The sequence below is a fragment of the Aulonocara stuartgranti genome (assembly GCF_965226115.1).
Source record: "Aulonocara stuartgranti genome assembly, chromosome: 1".
Taxonomy (NCBI): Eukaryota; Metazoa; Chordata; class Actinopteri; order Cichliformes; family Cichlidae; genus Aulonocara; species Aulonocara stuartgranti.
The window spans coordinates 4,921,964-4,937,923 of NC_138939.1; the positions used below are offsets into that span (position 1 = coordinate 4,921,964).

At 43.7% G+C, this 15,960-nt stretch overlaps 1 protein-coding gene across 3 annotated transcripts; it reads left to right on the forward strand.

Moving 5' to 3' along the window:
- The first annotated feature begins 772 nt into the window (after positions 1–772).
- Positions 773–15,299, forward strand: LOC309703278 (uncharacterized protein). Of its 3 annotated transcripts, XM_082528030.1 has the most exons (13): positions 773–920; positions 1,044–1,106; positions 3,540–3,608; positions 4,356–4,627; positions 5,197–5,383; positions 5,614–5,656; positions 5,860–5,938; positions 6,995–7,117; positions 7,310–7,426; positions 7,956–7,998; positions 10,465–10,571; positions 13,728–13,844; positions 14,814–15,299. In XM_082528030.1, the coding sequence occupies exons 3-13, from the start codon at positions 3,569–3,571 to the stop codon at positions 14,820–14,822; spliced, it is 1,137 nt and encodes a 378-aa protein (XP_082384156.1). In that variant the 5' UTR covers positions 773–920; positions 1,044–1,106; positions 3,540–3,568; the 3' UTR covers positions 14,823–15,299. The 3 variants fall into 3 exon arrangements, with proteins under 3 accessions (XP_082384156.1, XP_082384158.1, XP_082384157.1); XM_082528032.1 differs by lacking the exon at positions 13,728–13,844 and having other exon boundaries at positions 775–920; positions 14,814–15,297; XM_082528031.1 differs by lacking the exons at positions 773–920; positions 1,044–1,106 and adding an exon at positions 3,311–3,418.
- The last annotated feature ends 661 nt before the right edge of the window (positions 15,300–15,960 follow it).

The following is a 15,960-nucleotide window of genomic DNA, read 5'->3' on the forward strand; positions in this document are numbered from 1 at the left end:
ATAGTGCAGAAACTGGTTAATCTGGTGATTTAGCACATAAAATAAACATTTTAATTTAATTGGCTGCGTCCCTGTCAGTGCTGCTGTTTATTTCTAAGGTGACGGCCCATTACAGCTCAGAATTCCAATATATAAGCTTAGTTTACATACTTAATGTGTGGTCACCAAGTATCTTCCGTAGATGTCCTATTTTAAGATCAGATTTTAATGCTATGGAACAATAATTGTTTCCTGCCAACAGGGGGAAAAATCAAGGAATGAATGTGTCTAATAATCTTTATTTATTACTAACACTCATTATGGAAAGGAAAAGACATTAGAAACAGCAGAAAAATTGAACACTCTGCTACTCCCCCCACAGAGCTCTTTGTCCAGAGCTGGTTAGTTTCCAGAGTAGAGATCAACAGATCATTCTGCTGATGTGGGTAAACTCCTTCTGTTGGTAGTCCTTTTCAGTATGGTGTCAAAATACACCAGATGATGTATTGTTTTAATCAAAAATATGAGCACAGATGTCTGTGAGCCTTAGGGTGGTAAACTCCACCACACAAGCACATCAATTAATACTCTGTTACCCATCTAGACTTTAGAGCAGCGGTCTCCAACTCCAGGCCTCGAGGGCCGGTGTCCTACAGTTTTTAGATGTCCTTGATCCAACACAGCTGATTTAAATGGCTAAATTACCTCCTCAACATGTCTTGCAGTTCTCCAGAGGCCTGTAATGAACTAATTTGATTCAGGTGTGTAGACCCAGGGTGCGATCTAAAGCCTGCAGGACACCAGCCCTCGAGGCCTGGAGTTGGAGACCCACGGAATACAGGAAGAAAATGTAAATTTGAGGGGTTGTTTTTATATACAGCAATTACAGAAGCTTGAATTTCATCAGGATACTTTTCATTTCTCACATAAGAAAAATAATGGTGAGCATCACCAGCGTGGTACAGTTCCAATTGTAACAGTTATTGTTATGTAAATATATCAATTGCATATACATAGGAAATTGATATCATAGATTGTGATACAGTTTACTTTTTGTTGTACAGTAAACCTGTCAGCTGGTCCAGCTGAGGTGTACAGTGACCAGTATCCCCGCCCCCTGCTGCTAGGTAACTTTCCCACCCGTCCTCCAGCCAAACACAGCTGCAGGGTCAGGTAGCAGCCAAGGTCCTGGCCAGAGGCCAGCGACAAGTCAAACCCTTTGGCTTTGACTCATCACAATTGTTGGGCAATCGTGGCTCAAGAGTTGGGCGTTCGTCTTGTAATCGGAAGGTTGCCGGTTCGAGCCCCGGCTCAGACAGTCTACTGGTGGTGGTCAGAGGGCCCAGTGGCGCCAGTGTCCGGCAGCCTCGCCTCTGTCAGTGCGCCCCAGGGCAGCTGTGGCTACAATGTAGCTTGCCATCAGCAGTGTGTGAATGGGTGGATGACTGAATGTGTAGAGCGCTTTGGGGTCCTTAGGGACTAGTAAAGCGCTATACAGGCCATTTACAATCGGTCATCACACATTAATCTTACCGTAATTATTAAATCTTACACAGCAAGTGGCACAATCTTATAATATACCTTATAACAACATTGGTTACATACTTAACATGGTGATTCTCATATATAAAAACATTCAGTGTAGGTTCATGGTGAGTGTGTGTGTGTGTGTGTGAGAGAGAGAGAGAGCGACAGATTATATCACATGATATTTTATTGTGATGTGTTCAGGATCTCTGTTACAATGTTACTGTTTTGGTTGTGCTGCGTGAAAGGCGTTGAGTGTGCATTGGGGGAGGTTAGTTACTGGAGCTGGAGAGAGAGTTATTCAGGAGAACTCTCCCCTTATATCAACTGCCCTGTTACTGTACCACCTTAATAAACCATGTGCTTAAGACTTTACGTGAAAGTTAAAATATATATGTTCAGTGCATAGATATATAGTGTGTATAGTTATATAGTTATATGTAGCCGCTAAGACTGGTGAACCTAAATCTTCACCACCACGTCTGTATACATGCAAGCGAAAAGGGGAGCGAGCGGATCAGCACTCAGGGCACAGAAACTAAGCTGGCTTCAAACACACCATTTATTTCCATAAAAAAAAAAAAACACAGCCAGAATCACAAATACAAGTTAAAATTCCCCATATACAATAAAAATAGTGTTTGCAACCCGCTAAAAACCCTGCCAGGACTCCACACCTGAACACGGCCTCCCTCGTCTCACCGTCAGATGCAGGCAGAAGGGCATCCCTGCCCTGTTGTGAATTGCGGCCATCGCCACCCACTGTTGCTGTTCCTGCATTGGGACTGGATCGCCGAACCCCCACCGTACTGAACGACTCGCGGCACCCCACAGTCAGGCAGCAGTTCCTTCAACACACGTGCGGGCTTGCACGCGTTCCTTTTTTTTCCTGCTCACCTTTCGTGCGTTGCTCTCTTGTCTCTGCGCTCACTATCCCCTTTAACAGGTCAACCTGGCGGCTGATAGGCCACCTTGGGGAACGCCCCCACCTCACAGGTGCCTACAATTGTCTGTTTAGTCCACAGTGGATTAAAGGAATATGGTACAACCTTAACACACATAATATAAATGAGGATAAAACCATGCAATATAAATATCAATAAACAAACATGCAATATAAATATCACAATAAAATCATGCAAATAAAATCAACACTATGTACCAATACACAGATTGATAAAACATAAAAACATAAATTTCCACTGTATGACATATACATGTCATACAAACGTCCACCACAAGATGAGTATGGAGACCATGAATTATAAATAGAAGCAGACATGAAGATAGTGTTAAACCACCTGCTAGCCAATACGCCACATTGTATGCCATATCTTTTTATGAGGTATGAAGATTCATGTGCTTTTGTGCTGAAGGTTTTCTTCTGTTCTCAAACTGCTCTTCTCTAAGAGATCAGTCTGGGAGGAGTTCTTTTTTTCTCCAACTCTCTCCCCTCATGTATTGTGTATTTCATTGTTCTTCTCGTGCTGCCTCTTCTGAATTGTCTTCCCAATGTGATGTTTGTGCAATGTATGTATGGTCAGAAGGGGTCCAACTTCACTGGATGTAACATGTACGTGTAACATTGCGGTGACAAATTAAGGCTCATCATCTAGAGTGCTAAATTGTCAGAAATGTAAGGTAGCTCAGTAAATGAACTTGTGCTCATTGCTCTGTATTATTTAAACATTCAGACCCCCAAAGGTCTTTTTAGTCATCTGTTTGTTTTGTCTGTGGTTCAACAGGTTTCTGTCTTCCTGTCTTCCATTTCTTACAACACATTCACACTGTTACGCATACACAACCCAACTCTGCATGGCCACAGATGCAGTATTTGTTAGTCCCGCAGTGGGAGCTTAGATGAATATGTTCAAGCTATTTCTGTTTGGTTATGTGTTTTGCGCTTATGAGTGTAAGCTTACAGTACACTTTAGTGGCAGATTTTTAATGGTGGAGTATACTGAATTAATGTTTTCTTCCATACTAAATAGTGAATTATAGGTTTGTGTAAAAACTTTTTTTCATTTCTACAGAACAGGTGTGAGCAACAGAACCCTGGCTGATGGAGAACATAGTGCGCTTCTTAATCATCCTCTCCACTGGTAAGATCACCACACAGGAACCACACTTTGTGATAGTTTGTTCATACATGTGTGCTGTATTCATGCTGTGCTGTGTCATACATTATACGTTGTTGTATGCTGCTGTGTGTAGGAATATTCACTTAGAAACATAAAAAAATAGGAGCATTTACTAACTTTTTCTCTGTGTAACCGCTATTTAGTTTGTGAGCATCTCAAACTAAATAAATAATTTAGTTTGAGGTGTGAGAATTAGAGTTTCCACTTTCACCTATACTCTTTCACTTATATAAGAGCTATTAATTATTAGCTTAAAGCACAGTACACACCGGCTTCAGTGAACTTATTTACTGATGAATCACATCTGTGCTTGTAAACTCTGATCTGAAAGACTGTAATGTAAACTCCTGCAGTGCCATGTTAAAAGTCCATCCATCTATTCATCTTCTGCTTATCCAATTCAGACTCGGACCCACACAGTGTACTGTAACTGTTTGTTTGTCTCTTTAATGTTATGGCACACACAATGCTTCCAGCTCAGCACCTTTGATTTCTCCATGGCCACCTTTCCAGTTGGATCCACGCTCCACTGCAGGTCCCCAGCATCATTAAAGAACAAACAGTTCAGCAGAGTTCAGCAGTGTGATTCCTTCCACCTGGCCCAAAGCCTCCATGGCACTGCCCCTCCACTGCAGCAGAGCCAGAGATCACACCACTGCCACATAAGTTGAATATTTTTTTTTAATACTGTGTGCTGTATTTTAACAGTTTCCAGTAACAATGACAATGACCTGGACTGGAACTTTTGCGGCACATGGCACCATGGCAACAACCCCCTGAGCCTGAACCTCAACATCTCTACTGGCTGTAAAGGAATCTCCATTTCAGCCAATGAGAGCTTTCTGTCCATCAACGGGCAGATCACAGCCCAGTGTAGGAGATCTGAAGTGATTACCTTCAAGCACCTTGGACTTGAGTCAGGGGAGGACATCAAGTTCTGTCTGGACTGGGAGCCACTGCTGGACCAGTTAATGCTGACAGTAAGTGATAACAATTTTTAACAATATACCACCACCACATTCTAAAAGCCATATAACAAAATGTAAAATTTATATGATGTTCTGTACATCATATAAGCACGGTGGCACAGTGGTTAGCACTGTTGCCGCACAGCAAGAAGGTCCTGAGTTCAATTCCAACATCAGGCCGGGGTCTTTCTGTGTGGAGTTTGCATGTTCTCCCCGTGTTTGCGTGGGTTCCCTCCGGGTACTCCGGCTTCCTCCCACCGTCCAAAGACATGCAGCTTGAGGGGATAGGTTAATTGGAAAATCCAAATTGCCATTGTGCGAGTGAATGTGAGTGCGAATGGTTGTCTGTCCCTGTGTGTTGGCCCTGCGACAGACTGGCGACCTGTCCAGGGTGTACCCTGCCTCTCGCCCTATGACAGCTGGGATAGGCTCCAGCGCCCCCCGCGACCCTGAAAAGGATAAGTGGAAGCGAATGGATGGATGGATGGGTTCTGTACACTGCATACACTACACTAGCTAAATTCAAGATTATTATGATAATTTCTGTTTTTTGTTTTTGTTTTTCCTGTTGTGATGTTCAGGTAGGAGAGAAGAAGCTTATTCTGTGCTCACCTGCAAGCCTGCAGGATTCCTGCTGCACTGACCTGAGTGATGGCCCAAACACACAAGAAGCAGACTACGGCATCCTCAATACCGAGATTAATCATGATTTCATCACCGACAAAACACGGATGGCGTACAACTTTCAAGCAAATTCCACCAACTACAGTAAGGAAGATTACACATATTGTGTCAGCATATTCTTGATAGAAAATCTGTGAATGAAATATATTTAGCAAAAAATAAAATTGATGTTCTGTACTGTTTTATTTGTTCCAATAACTCAGTTTGTCTGTAATGTTGTTCATATTTAGCTTTGCTGAACCAGCATTTCAGATTTCTGTTATCAAGTGCAGCATGTCAGAATCAGAACTTTCTCTTCTTTTCTGTTTTTGCAGCAGAATTATGTGAACAGGCGAAACGGGAATCCGGCCCCAACAAGTAATTTCCTCTCTTTTCCTCACATGCACCAGTTTATTGCAGGGATATCATGGCAGGATGTTGTAGACTTGATCCTTCCTGAAGTACACAAACTTTGATTACAAACGAGGAGTGAAGACATTAGCTGTCTGATGTAATATTGCTCCATTCAAATGAAACATGACAAACTTATAATCATGGCTGTGCCTGATGTTTGTGTCCAGGTGTGCTGAGCCTCCATACGCTCACAAATCTGATGTGGAGATGAAGGAAGATTTCAAAGGCCACAGCGTCACATCACCTGTAAGACAAACACACAAAAGTTAAAGAGACTTGTCTTCAGATTAACCTTTTCTTTTTCAAACCAACCAGTGTGAGAAGGCTTTGATGATTTATTTTTAGAGAGTGGATGCTCTTTGTGATAGTGTGTCAGCTGTTGTATTGCAGTGTTACTGTTCTGAACTACCTCATCTTACAATCTCATTTAATTATAGCTACATTATAAAAAAGATAAAATTGAACAAAATTTTATTTGTAATAAACTATACTGAAACAAAATGAAATTTATTAAATTTCAATTATTTTTCAAAAAAACATTTGCAGTTCATTGTAATTAATTTATGTCGCCCACTGTGGCACACAGATATATTTTTATAGGTTAAGAGGAACACAGAGGGCAGAAAACATGTCAGGTTTTGGATTTGTGTACACTCAGTAGTGTCAGTTATTATTTGGTGTAGTAATGAGTTTAAAAACTGGAGGAGTGAAGAATGAAGTTAGCCTTACCTTTGCTTTCTTTAGTGCTCAGGCTGTGATGAAATGCAACCTTTCCTCCTTAGACACACAAAAATGTCCCGCTCTGCAGAGTAATATCACCTCTTAAATCCAATTATTAGGTTTCTGTAGGTTTCACCTGAATCACACATCTGCAGAAGTGAGGTTTCACTTTCAGTCATACGACTGGGATGAAGATTCATATTTTTAGAGTTTGCACTGCTGACATTAGCAAAAAACCTTCTTTGCATCTGAGACTGTGTGCTTCCATTTTTAATCCAGACTTACTTTACAGCACATTTTTGAATAACCTAGAGTATTCATGCAAGTAGAGGGGAGAAGTGATGTAGTACAGAAAATAGGGTGGGAGGTTAGTCACATAAAAGTGACTGATGGCAGCATTCTACTGACGATTACAGGATGGTGTTGAAAGCTGACTTTTTTTTTTCCTCTAAACGACCCTAAAATAGAGTCATTTAGTAACCCAACAATCTCAAAGCAGAGCCACAAGCAGAGCTGCAGAGTGAAGCAGGTTTTGCTTACATTGTAAAAACTCACAGTTCTTATATGTGCTGTCTTTTCCAGGCCATTGCTGGTAGACCTGTCAAGTCCAATATCACTGTCCACCTCCCTGCTGCCTTAAAACAAGCTGTGAAAAATGTTAGCAATGTAGCCTGCACTTTCTTCAAGAACATCTCCCTGTTACAGGTAAGGCTGTTTGCCTTCAGTCGATACAGGCACATATGACAGGATTTCAGGTGACCTTATTTAGCTGTCAGCCTGCAATTTTTTCCAGTGTTCACATTTGCGATTCTATCTGGAATACTTTTGTTGCTTTGTGTGCAAATATTTATGCTGCATTGTGTAAGATGAAGGTCAAGTTGTGTGTGTTTGTTTCAGGAGGCTCACAAAACTGCCAAGCCTATCAATGATGTGGTGGAAATCACGGTGGAGAACGAGATCATCAGAAATCTGCCTGAACCCATTAGGATAGATTTTTACCATGAAGCCGTATCTGTAAGTTTGTGTGTTTCTGTGGCGTTTAGCCTGTATCAGTACGCTCCCCACCCACTTTATATTACTTAAAGCTACTTCCTTAAACTGACACTTACTGTACCAAATAGTAACTGCTGAATTGACTGCAATGTGCTGCAGTGCAAATATCAGTAAACACTCAGGGGGACAAATATGGCTTAGGTGCAGAAAACAAAAGCAAAATGCTGTTAAGTTCTGTAATATCAGCCTGTTGACCTCAAAGGTGCAACAAGCACAGAAACCATGTGTAGCAAAAATAGACTGCGGTCTTAATGCGCATAGTTTCTGTGAAGTAGTCATGGTGACACATGAAACTCCCTGTTTTTATGTTAACTGTGATCTAAACATTCTTTAGCATTATGGCGATACACAGTAAGCCAGATTATGTATGCAGCAAATAGGAAACAACTTTAAAGGAACTAAAATGTAAATATGTCCAACAAATGCGATATATGCAACTTCTTATTGGGAGATGTCTGCAGCTCACATCTTTGTTCCCTCTTTATTTCAGGAAAGCTATTTAAGGACATGTGTTTCTTGGGACACTAGAAAAGGTTGGAATCCTTTAGTGGCCATGCATACAGAGGTTTGCAAAAGTATTCGGCCCCCTTGAACTTTTTCACATTTTGTCACATTACAGCCACAAACATGAATCAGTTGCATTGTATTGGTCTTTCACGTGGAATTCCAAAGTGGTGTACACATGAGAAGTGGAACGAAAATCATACATGATTCCAAACATTTTTTTTACAAATAAATAACTGCAGGGTGGGGTGTGCGTAATTATTCAGCCCCCTTTGGTCTGAGTGCAGTCAGTTGCCCATAGACATTGCCTGATGAGTGCTAATGACTACATACAGCGCACCTGTGTGTAATCTAATGTCAGTACAAATCCAGCTGCTCTGTGACGGCCTCAGAGAATATTGGGAGCAACAACACCATGAAGTCCAAAGAACACAGCAGACAGGTCAGGGATAAAGTTATTGAGAAATTTAAAGCAGGCTTAGGCTACAAAAAGATTTCCCAAGCCTTGAACATCCCACGGAGCACTGTTCAAGCCATCATTCAGAAATGGAAGGAGTATGGCACAACTGTAAACCTACCAAGACAAGGCCGTCCACCTAAACTCACAGGCCGAACAAGGAGAGCGCTGATCAGAAATGCAGCCAAGAGGCCCATGGTGACTCTGGACGAGCTGCAGAGATCTACAGCTCAGGTGGGGGAATCTGTCCATAGGACAACTATACTAGATCTCAGTGCATCGTTCGATACTGTTGACCATAATATCCTATTAGAGCGATTAGAACATGCTGTAAGTATTACAGGTACTGCACTGCAGTGGTTTGTATCATATCTATCTAATAGACTCCAATTTGTACATGTAAATGGAGAGTCCTCTTCACATACTAAGGTCAATTATGGTGTTCCACAGGGTTCAGTGCTAGGACCAATTCTGTTTACATTATACATGCTTGCCCTAGGCAATATTATTAGAAGACATAGCATACATTTTCACTGCTATGCAGATGACACCCAGCTCTATCTGTCCATGAAGCCAGATAACACACCAATTAGTTAAACTGCAGGAATGTCTTAAAGACATAAAGACCTGGATGGCCGCCAACTTTCTGCTTAATTCAGATAAAACTGAGGTTATTGTACTCGGCCCTGAAAAGCTTAGAAATATGGTATCTAAGCAGATTGTTACTCTGGATGGCATTACCTTGGCCTCCAGTAATGCTGTGAGGAACCTTGGAGTCATTTTTGACCAGGACATGTCCTTCAACGCACATTAAACAAATATGTAAGACTGCTTTCTTCCATTTGCGCAACATCTCTGAAGTTACAAATATCCTGTCTAAGAGTGACGCTGAAAAACTAGTTCATGCTTTTATTACTTCCAGGCTGGACTACTGCAATTCGTTATTATCAGGATGTGCAAAAAACTTCCTGAAAAGCCTTCAGCTAATCCAAAATGCTGCAGCAAGAGTCCTGACAGGGACTAGAAAGAGAGAGCATATTTCTCCTGTATTGGCTTCCCTTCATTGGCTTCCTGTTAAATCCAGAATTGAATTCAAAATCCTGCTCCTCACATACAAGGTGTTGTGTCCCCCACAAGCCATGTGGGGGACACAGCAAACATGTGGAAGAAGGTGCTCTGGTCAGATGAGACCAAAATGGAACTTTTTGGCCAAAATGCAAAACACTGTGTGGCGGAAAACTAACACTGCACATCACTCTGAACGCACCATCCACCATCTCTTCATCTGGGACAGGGAAGCTGGTCAGAGTTGATGGGAAGATGGATGGAGCCAAATACAGGGCAATCTTGGAAGGAAATCTCTTGAAGTCTGCAAAAGACTTGAGACTGGGGCGGAGGTTCACCTTCCAGCAGGACAACAACCCTAAACATAAAGCCAGAGCAACAATGGAATGGTTTAAAACAAAACACATCCATGTGTTAGAATTGCCCAGTCAAAGTCCAGATCTAAATCCAATCAAGAATCTGTGGCAAGATCTGAAAACTGCTGTTCACAAACGCTGTCCATCTAATCTGACTGAGCTGGAGCTGTTTTGCAAAGAAGAATGGGCAAAGATTTCAGTCTCTAGATGTGCAAAGCTGGTAGAGACAGACCCTAAAAGACTAAATAAATCAGTCTTTGCAGCAAAAGGTGGTTCTATAAAGTGTTGACTCAGAAGGCTGAATTATTACACACACACACCCCACTTTTCAGTTATTTATTTGTAAAAAATGTTTGGAATCATGTATGATTTTCAATCCACTTCTCACGTGTACACCACTTTCTGTTGGTCTTTCATGTGGAATTCCAATGCAATTGATTCATGTTTGTGGCTATAATGTGACAAAATGTTGTCACATTACAAAAGTTCAAGGGGGGCCAATACTTTTGCAAGCCACTGTATTTGACATTATTAATTATTATCTATCTGTATTTCCCATTTTCTTTCCCATAATTCCCACCAATGAGCTTTAACTGATTTATATTTTCCTGCTGCAGATTCTCTGCAGGTGAACTGGTCAAATGATGGATGTGAGACACAACAGAAAGGGGAAAACCACACTGTGTGTCTGTGTAACCATACAACTTACTTCACTGTCCTGGTGGTAAGACACCGCTTTTCATACAACAATAAAAACAGTAATGAGATGTTGCTTATAAGTACTAAGTCGTTTTAAAGATGTATAAAATAGATGTTCTCTAGCATATCGAGACTATCTCTCCACACCGTTACATATTCCATATGTACGGGGTACGACCCCCCCCCCCCTTGGTCATGGCGTGTGGATATTTCTTTAAGACACTCCGGCACGCCCGGTGTGACCATGAGCTGGGTCTCCTCCAACACCTGCTGCTGATTCACTCTGAGGCCTGGGCCAGTGGAGGTTGACTATCAAGCAGTGGAGGTTGATTATCAAGCGGCAGATGCTGAAGAGGTTTCCATCCTCTCCTTCGGTGTTGCCCACCTCTCCCTGGTCTGCTCCCTGCTGGTCCCTAGGCACAGTGTTGGGCGAGATGGGTCCCTTCAGCTCTTGATTGGAGCATGCCAGTTGTGGCAACTTGCCCTTCCTGGGGTCCCGTCTAATAGAGCGGACCTCAAAGTTGATGCTATCACGCAGCCATAGCGCCTCCTATCTCAGGTGCTGCTGCTGCCTGATTGGTCTGGTTGCAGGCAGTTGAGTGCCCTGCCCCCCAGCATTTATGGTCCCCTTCCCGCAGTTGGTTGCTGCCATGGTGGGAGTAGTAGCCTTTAGCCCTGCCCCTGGTCCCTCTGGATACCCCTTCGGGCCCTCATGTGCAGGGCAGCATGCCCTACAAGGGCGTGAGGGTAACTGCTGCCCTGCTGGTGGCCATTTTGTCGCTCGCTTTATAGGGATGGAGCTTGACACAACAGCTGCAGGCAGGGTGGGGACATGGTGAGCCTCCCCCATCCTGTGCCTCTAAGGAGAGCAGGCTAAAATGGGGATGATGGCTGCAGTGTTCCCTCCCATGGCTCCGCCTCTGTGAGGCCTGAGCCGGTGGAGGTTGATTATCGTGAGGTGGATGTTGAAGAAGCTTCCTTCCCATCTGGCTGCCACTGGAGTGTGTCCTGGACGGGTGAACCCATGTCTGGGTTGCCTGATTCCGGGCCCCTCCCACAGTGTTCCCTCCCATGGCCCCGCCTCTGTGAGGCCTGGGCTGGTGGAGGTTGATTGTCAGGAGGTTGATGCTTATGACGCTTGGCTCCAGTCAGACGACCAGAGTTGCCTCATGGGACTGCCTGTCTACCCTGCAGCCACCTCGCTGTGCTGAGGGGCCTATACAGGCGTGTGGAGACAGCCGTGTTCAGTTGAGGCGGGTAGGACCTCGGAGCTTAGGCTCAGCTGTACTCCAGCCACCCTCCTCCCTCCTGACATCTTTTGAGTTGGGCCTCGTGGCCAGGACTGCTGAAGGCTGTGTTCCCCTGGCATATTGCCCGCGCTTCACCAGTTTATGCGCCAGTTGGCTCGGCCACCAGTTGACAGTTCTCCGGCCTGCGGCGCTGGCTCTCTGTCTGGGAGATTGCCCAACTGTTGCGAGTCTACGTGGCCAGCAGGGCCCACTCAGTGAGCTGACACCCATGGTGAGTCACTTCCCTGGCTTCACTGTAGCTCCAGGCTGTCTTCCCCTGGCGTGTTGCCCGCAGTTGCCGACTTACGCGCCAGTTGGACCTCGCTGCAGCGAGTGAGCATTCTCCAGCCTATTTTAGACAGATTTTCTCTGGCATGTCAGCTGCTGCAACTCCTGGCTGTGTTCCCCTGGAGTATTCCCTGCATTTGCCGGTTTACACGCGAGCTGGACCTTGCTGTGTTTGATTCTTCAGCCGGCAAGTGAGTGTTCTCCAGCCTGCAGCGCTGTGCACGAGTGTCTTGTTTAAAGTTCACTCTTGCTGCTCCCCTGTCTGCACACAGTGCTAGCGACCGCTCAGCCCTGGGGCAGACCTTTGGGTTAAGTCCCCGCTTGGCCTTCAGTGGGCTAGACCGCACCTCCGTCTGTGGACAGCTGGGCGGCGCCGTGGCTGTGTGGATGGACCCTTCAGGTCGCATCCCTGCCTTGGCCCTTCATCTTTGCAGCTGTACTGCTGCTGCGGGCTGTGTTCCCCTGAGTGAGCTGACACTTGACCCTTGACTGTCCGCCAGTGTCTCGTCAGGCCCACTCTTGCTGGCCCCCTGTCTACGGATGGCTCAGAGTGGCTGCTATGCCCTGGTGGCGAACCTTGGGTCGCTCCTCACTTGGGCCCTCAATGGCCTGAGCCACCAGCCCCTCCCCTGTTGTGGATGATGCAGGTTGGCTGCTCAGCTCCTGGGACAGGCCCTGGGCCTCGTCCTACCTCGGCCATCCACTGAGTGGCTGAGATGCTGCGAAAGGCTCTTTTCCCCTGGCACTGTGTCACTGCCTAGTGCCAGGCGGGGATCTGTTGTGACTTGGCAACTCCAGCCGGTGGCTACGACTTCCCGACTGGAGCGTCATCGCGGATTTCGGTCACGGCGATAGCCAGCTGCTGTGCACGAGTGGCTTGGTAGGTTGTGTTCCCCAGGCGTATTGCCCGTGTTTGCTGGCTTTCATGCCAGTCTGACCTCGCTGGGGCGAGTGACAGTTCTCCAGCCTAGTGTAACTTCAGCCAGTGAGTGAGAGCTCCCTAGCCTGCTATGCTGGCTCCCTGTCTGGTGCTTTGCCTGTGTGTCACGGGCTTACATGGCCAGCACGGGGACACCCAGTGAGCTGGGACTTTGTGTCTGACCTCGAGTGTCTCGTTTGCGAGTTCACTCTTGAAGCTGTAGTGACAGTGCTGGGGCAGCTACTTGGCAGCTCGGTGTGCTGCGCTCCCTGGCGGTCTGCTTTGCGGTTCCCGGGCTGACCTTAATCGGCCAATCACTTGCGGTCCTGCATGACTGATTCAGGCCAGTCTGGGGTCTGCAGACTGCTGCCTCCACCCCTTGGCTCAGGCTATGCGTCTGCGAAGCCCTGACCAGGGTGGTGTGCCTGTTGGTGCGTGGTCACTGACTCCCAGCACTTTCACTCTCAGCGGTTCAGTTGCATTGTCTCCTCGCGGGGTGTCTTACAGAGTTACCCTGTACATATGGAATATGTAACGGTGTGGAGAGAGTCTCTGACTAAGAGAACCAAGGTTACACCGTAGCCTTACGGGGGGGGGGGTTGTGTTGCGTTTTTTTTTTTTTTTTTTTTTTTTTTTTTTTTGTGTATGAAGACCTTTTTCTGCTCATTGCACTGTCCACTTGTAGGACCTGAAGCCTCGATCAGTGTGCCAGCCCCTGGAACTCACTGCTATTCGATATGTAGGCTGTGCTGTATCTATGATCAGCAGTTTTGCTCTTATAATTTATCTTGGCAGAAAAAAGGTATGTGTGCATACAGTCTATGGAAACAGTTTTTAGATTTATTTATTTATTTTTTTTAATTTACACTTAGGTAATCTGTTTATCTTTTCAGTACTCCCATGCAAATATCTAGCAATGACTATTCCATTAGACACATGCCAGTATCTTCAAACACAAGGAGTTTGCATTGTATTTTGTATTCTTATACTATAACTGCATTTCTTGCATTATATAGTTCTGCTTCTAGATGTTATATTTCAACACTGTCATCCAATTAAATACACAGTACATACAATACATAGATTTGAGGATTTCAGTTTTTTGTACTTTCTCTTAAACTGGCTGCTGTAACAAGGTATTTTCTTAAGTTTTGGAATAAGTAGTGTTTTTGTCTTATCTTATTTGAAGAACATTTGGGGTATTTAAGTATAGTATACATATTAATATTAATATAGGATTACTGAATTATTGTAAGTGCAAGCAACAATAGAACAAGTTCATACAAAAACTTGGTGGCATTACTGTGATCTTGTGGTTAACTTGCTGAAAATAGAGATGCAGCTCATGTACCAAAATATGTGAGCCGTATCACCCTTGATGTTAATAACAGAATCGTATTACTGTTTTCTCACCACATTCTTGTCATTTAAAAACTGGAAATGTTTCTTTGTTTTGTTATGTTTGTTTTTTTTTAACAATTTCTGGACATGTGAACCAAATTTATTTTCAGATTAAAATACCTTTGCATGGTCTGGCTATGTTTGCACAACTGATTGTCGAGGTGTCTTAACCTCACACTATAAAGTGCTTTGAGATGACCGTTGTTGTGTTTTACTGCTATATAAATAAAATGTATTTGATCTCAAGTACAGCTGCAATCTGCAAAAAGTGAAAGAAAAGTGCTTTTTTTTTTTTTTTTTTTTTGTTTCATCTCATCATAGATTATGCTGCCATTTGTCATTTTGGCTGTTTTTTGTTAAAATCTTTCAGGTTTGGTAAGCAAGAAGTGCTGTTTGTTGACATCATGCAGCACCCTTCACTCTACCTGAGGAACAGGTACCTGGCCACAGGAAAGACTTCAGCTTCAAATCATAATCCAACTACTCCCACAGTTAACTATGAAGAAAACTTCATGGTTAACTGTGTATTATGCAGCATTTTAGAGGCAAACAGTTTATTTATATGTACAGCAGTATGACTCTTTCTTTATCTCATACCAACTGTTGCACCTGTGTTTCAGTTTGGATCTCATATCCAGTAGATGTTCTTGTACACTGTGTCATCTTTATAAAGTCTCACAATCCAGCTTGTCACTTCAGCGTTTTCAGCATACCAAATCTAAGTGAGCTGCAATTTTATACAAGCTGGAACAGCTGAGGTAGGTTTTGTTGCACACAGGTGAAACAGCTGTGGTCAAAGGTTTTGGTTTAAGTGTCACTAATGCCAAAAAATGTATTTATTTGCCATTAAAAGTCTTGAATGAATAAATGAATGAATTGCTCATGACTGCTTTTCACTGTGTCACAGAAACATGTATTAAAAAATAAATAAACAACTTGAATAAAAATGTAAGCAGCAAAGTGTATGAAACAAGGCCATGAGCGAAGCTGGTTTGGACCACGTAGTTGTTTGCCAACAATATACCCACCAATACAACATCACTGTAGTTCTCACCAAAGGGAGGAAAGCAGCAGTAAGATGAGCTCAGTAGTAGAACAGAATCAATACAATACCCATAGTTCATTAGATCAGAATTGTACAGCTCATGCAGCACCACCTGAGGCAAATGTTCCAATAGCTCGACTACCATGGTGAACATGACATCAATGATGATGATGACAATGACAGTGGAGACAAATATAATTTAGATCAATTACCCCAGTTGCTAAGAAAGCTTTCTACTTCCCTTTCCAAAAATAACCTTTTACTCTGTATGTTGTGTAGCTGAGACTAGACGGAATATAAGCCAAGAAAGAAATCCCATCTTATGAATGCTACGTGTAGCAGACTACATGTAGCATGCATAACATTTTATGACAGTTCATAAATTCATGTAAAAGTATCCTGATAACACCTGGAAGCTTTGAAAATAAACATGACCGTTTGTGCTTTTGTTCTGCGCCATAAATGTAATGTT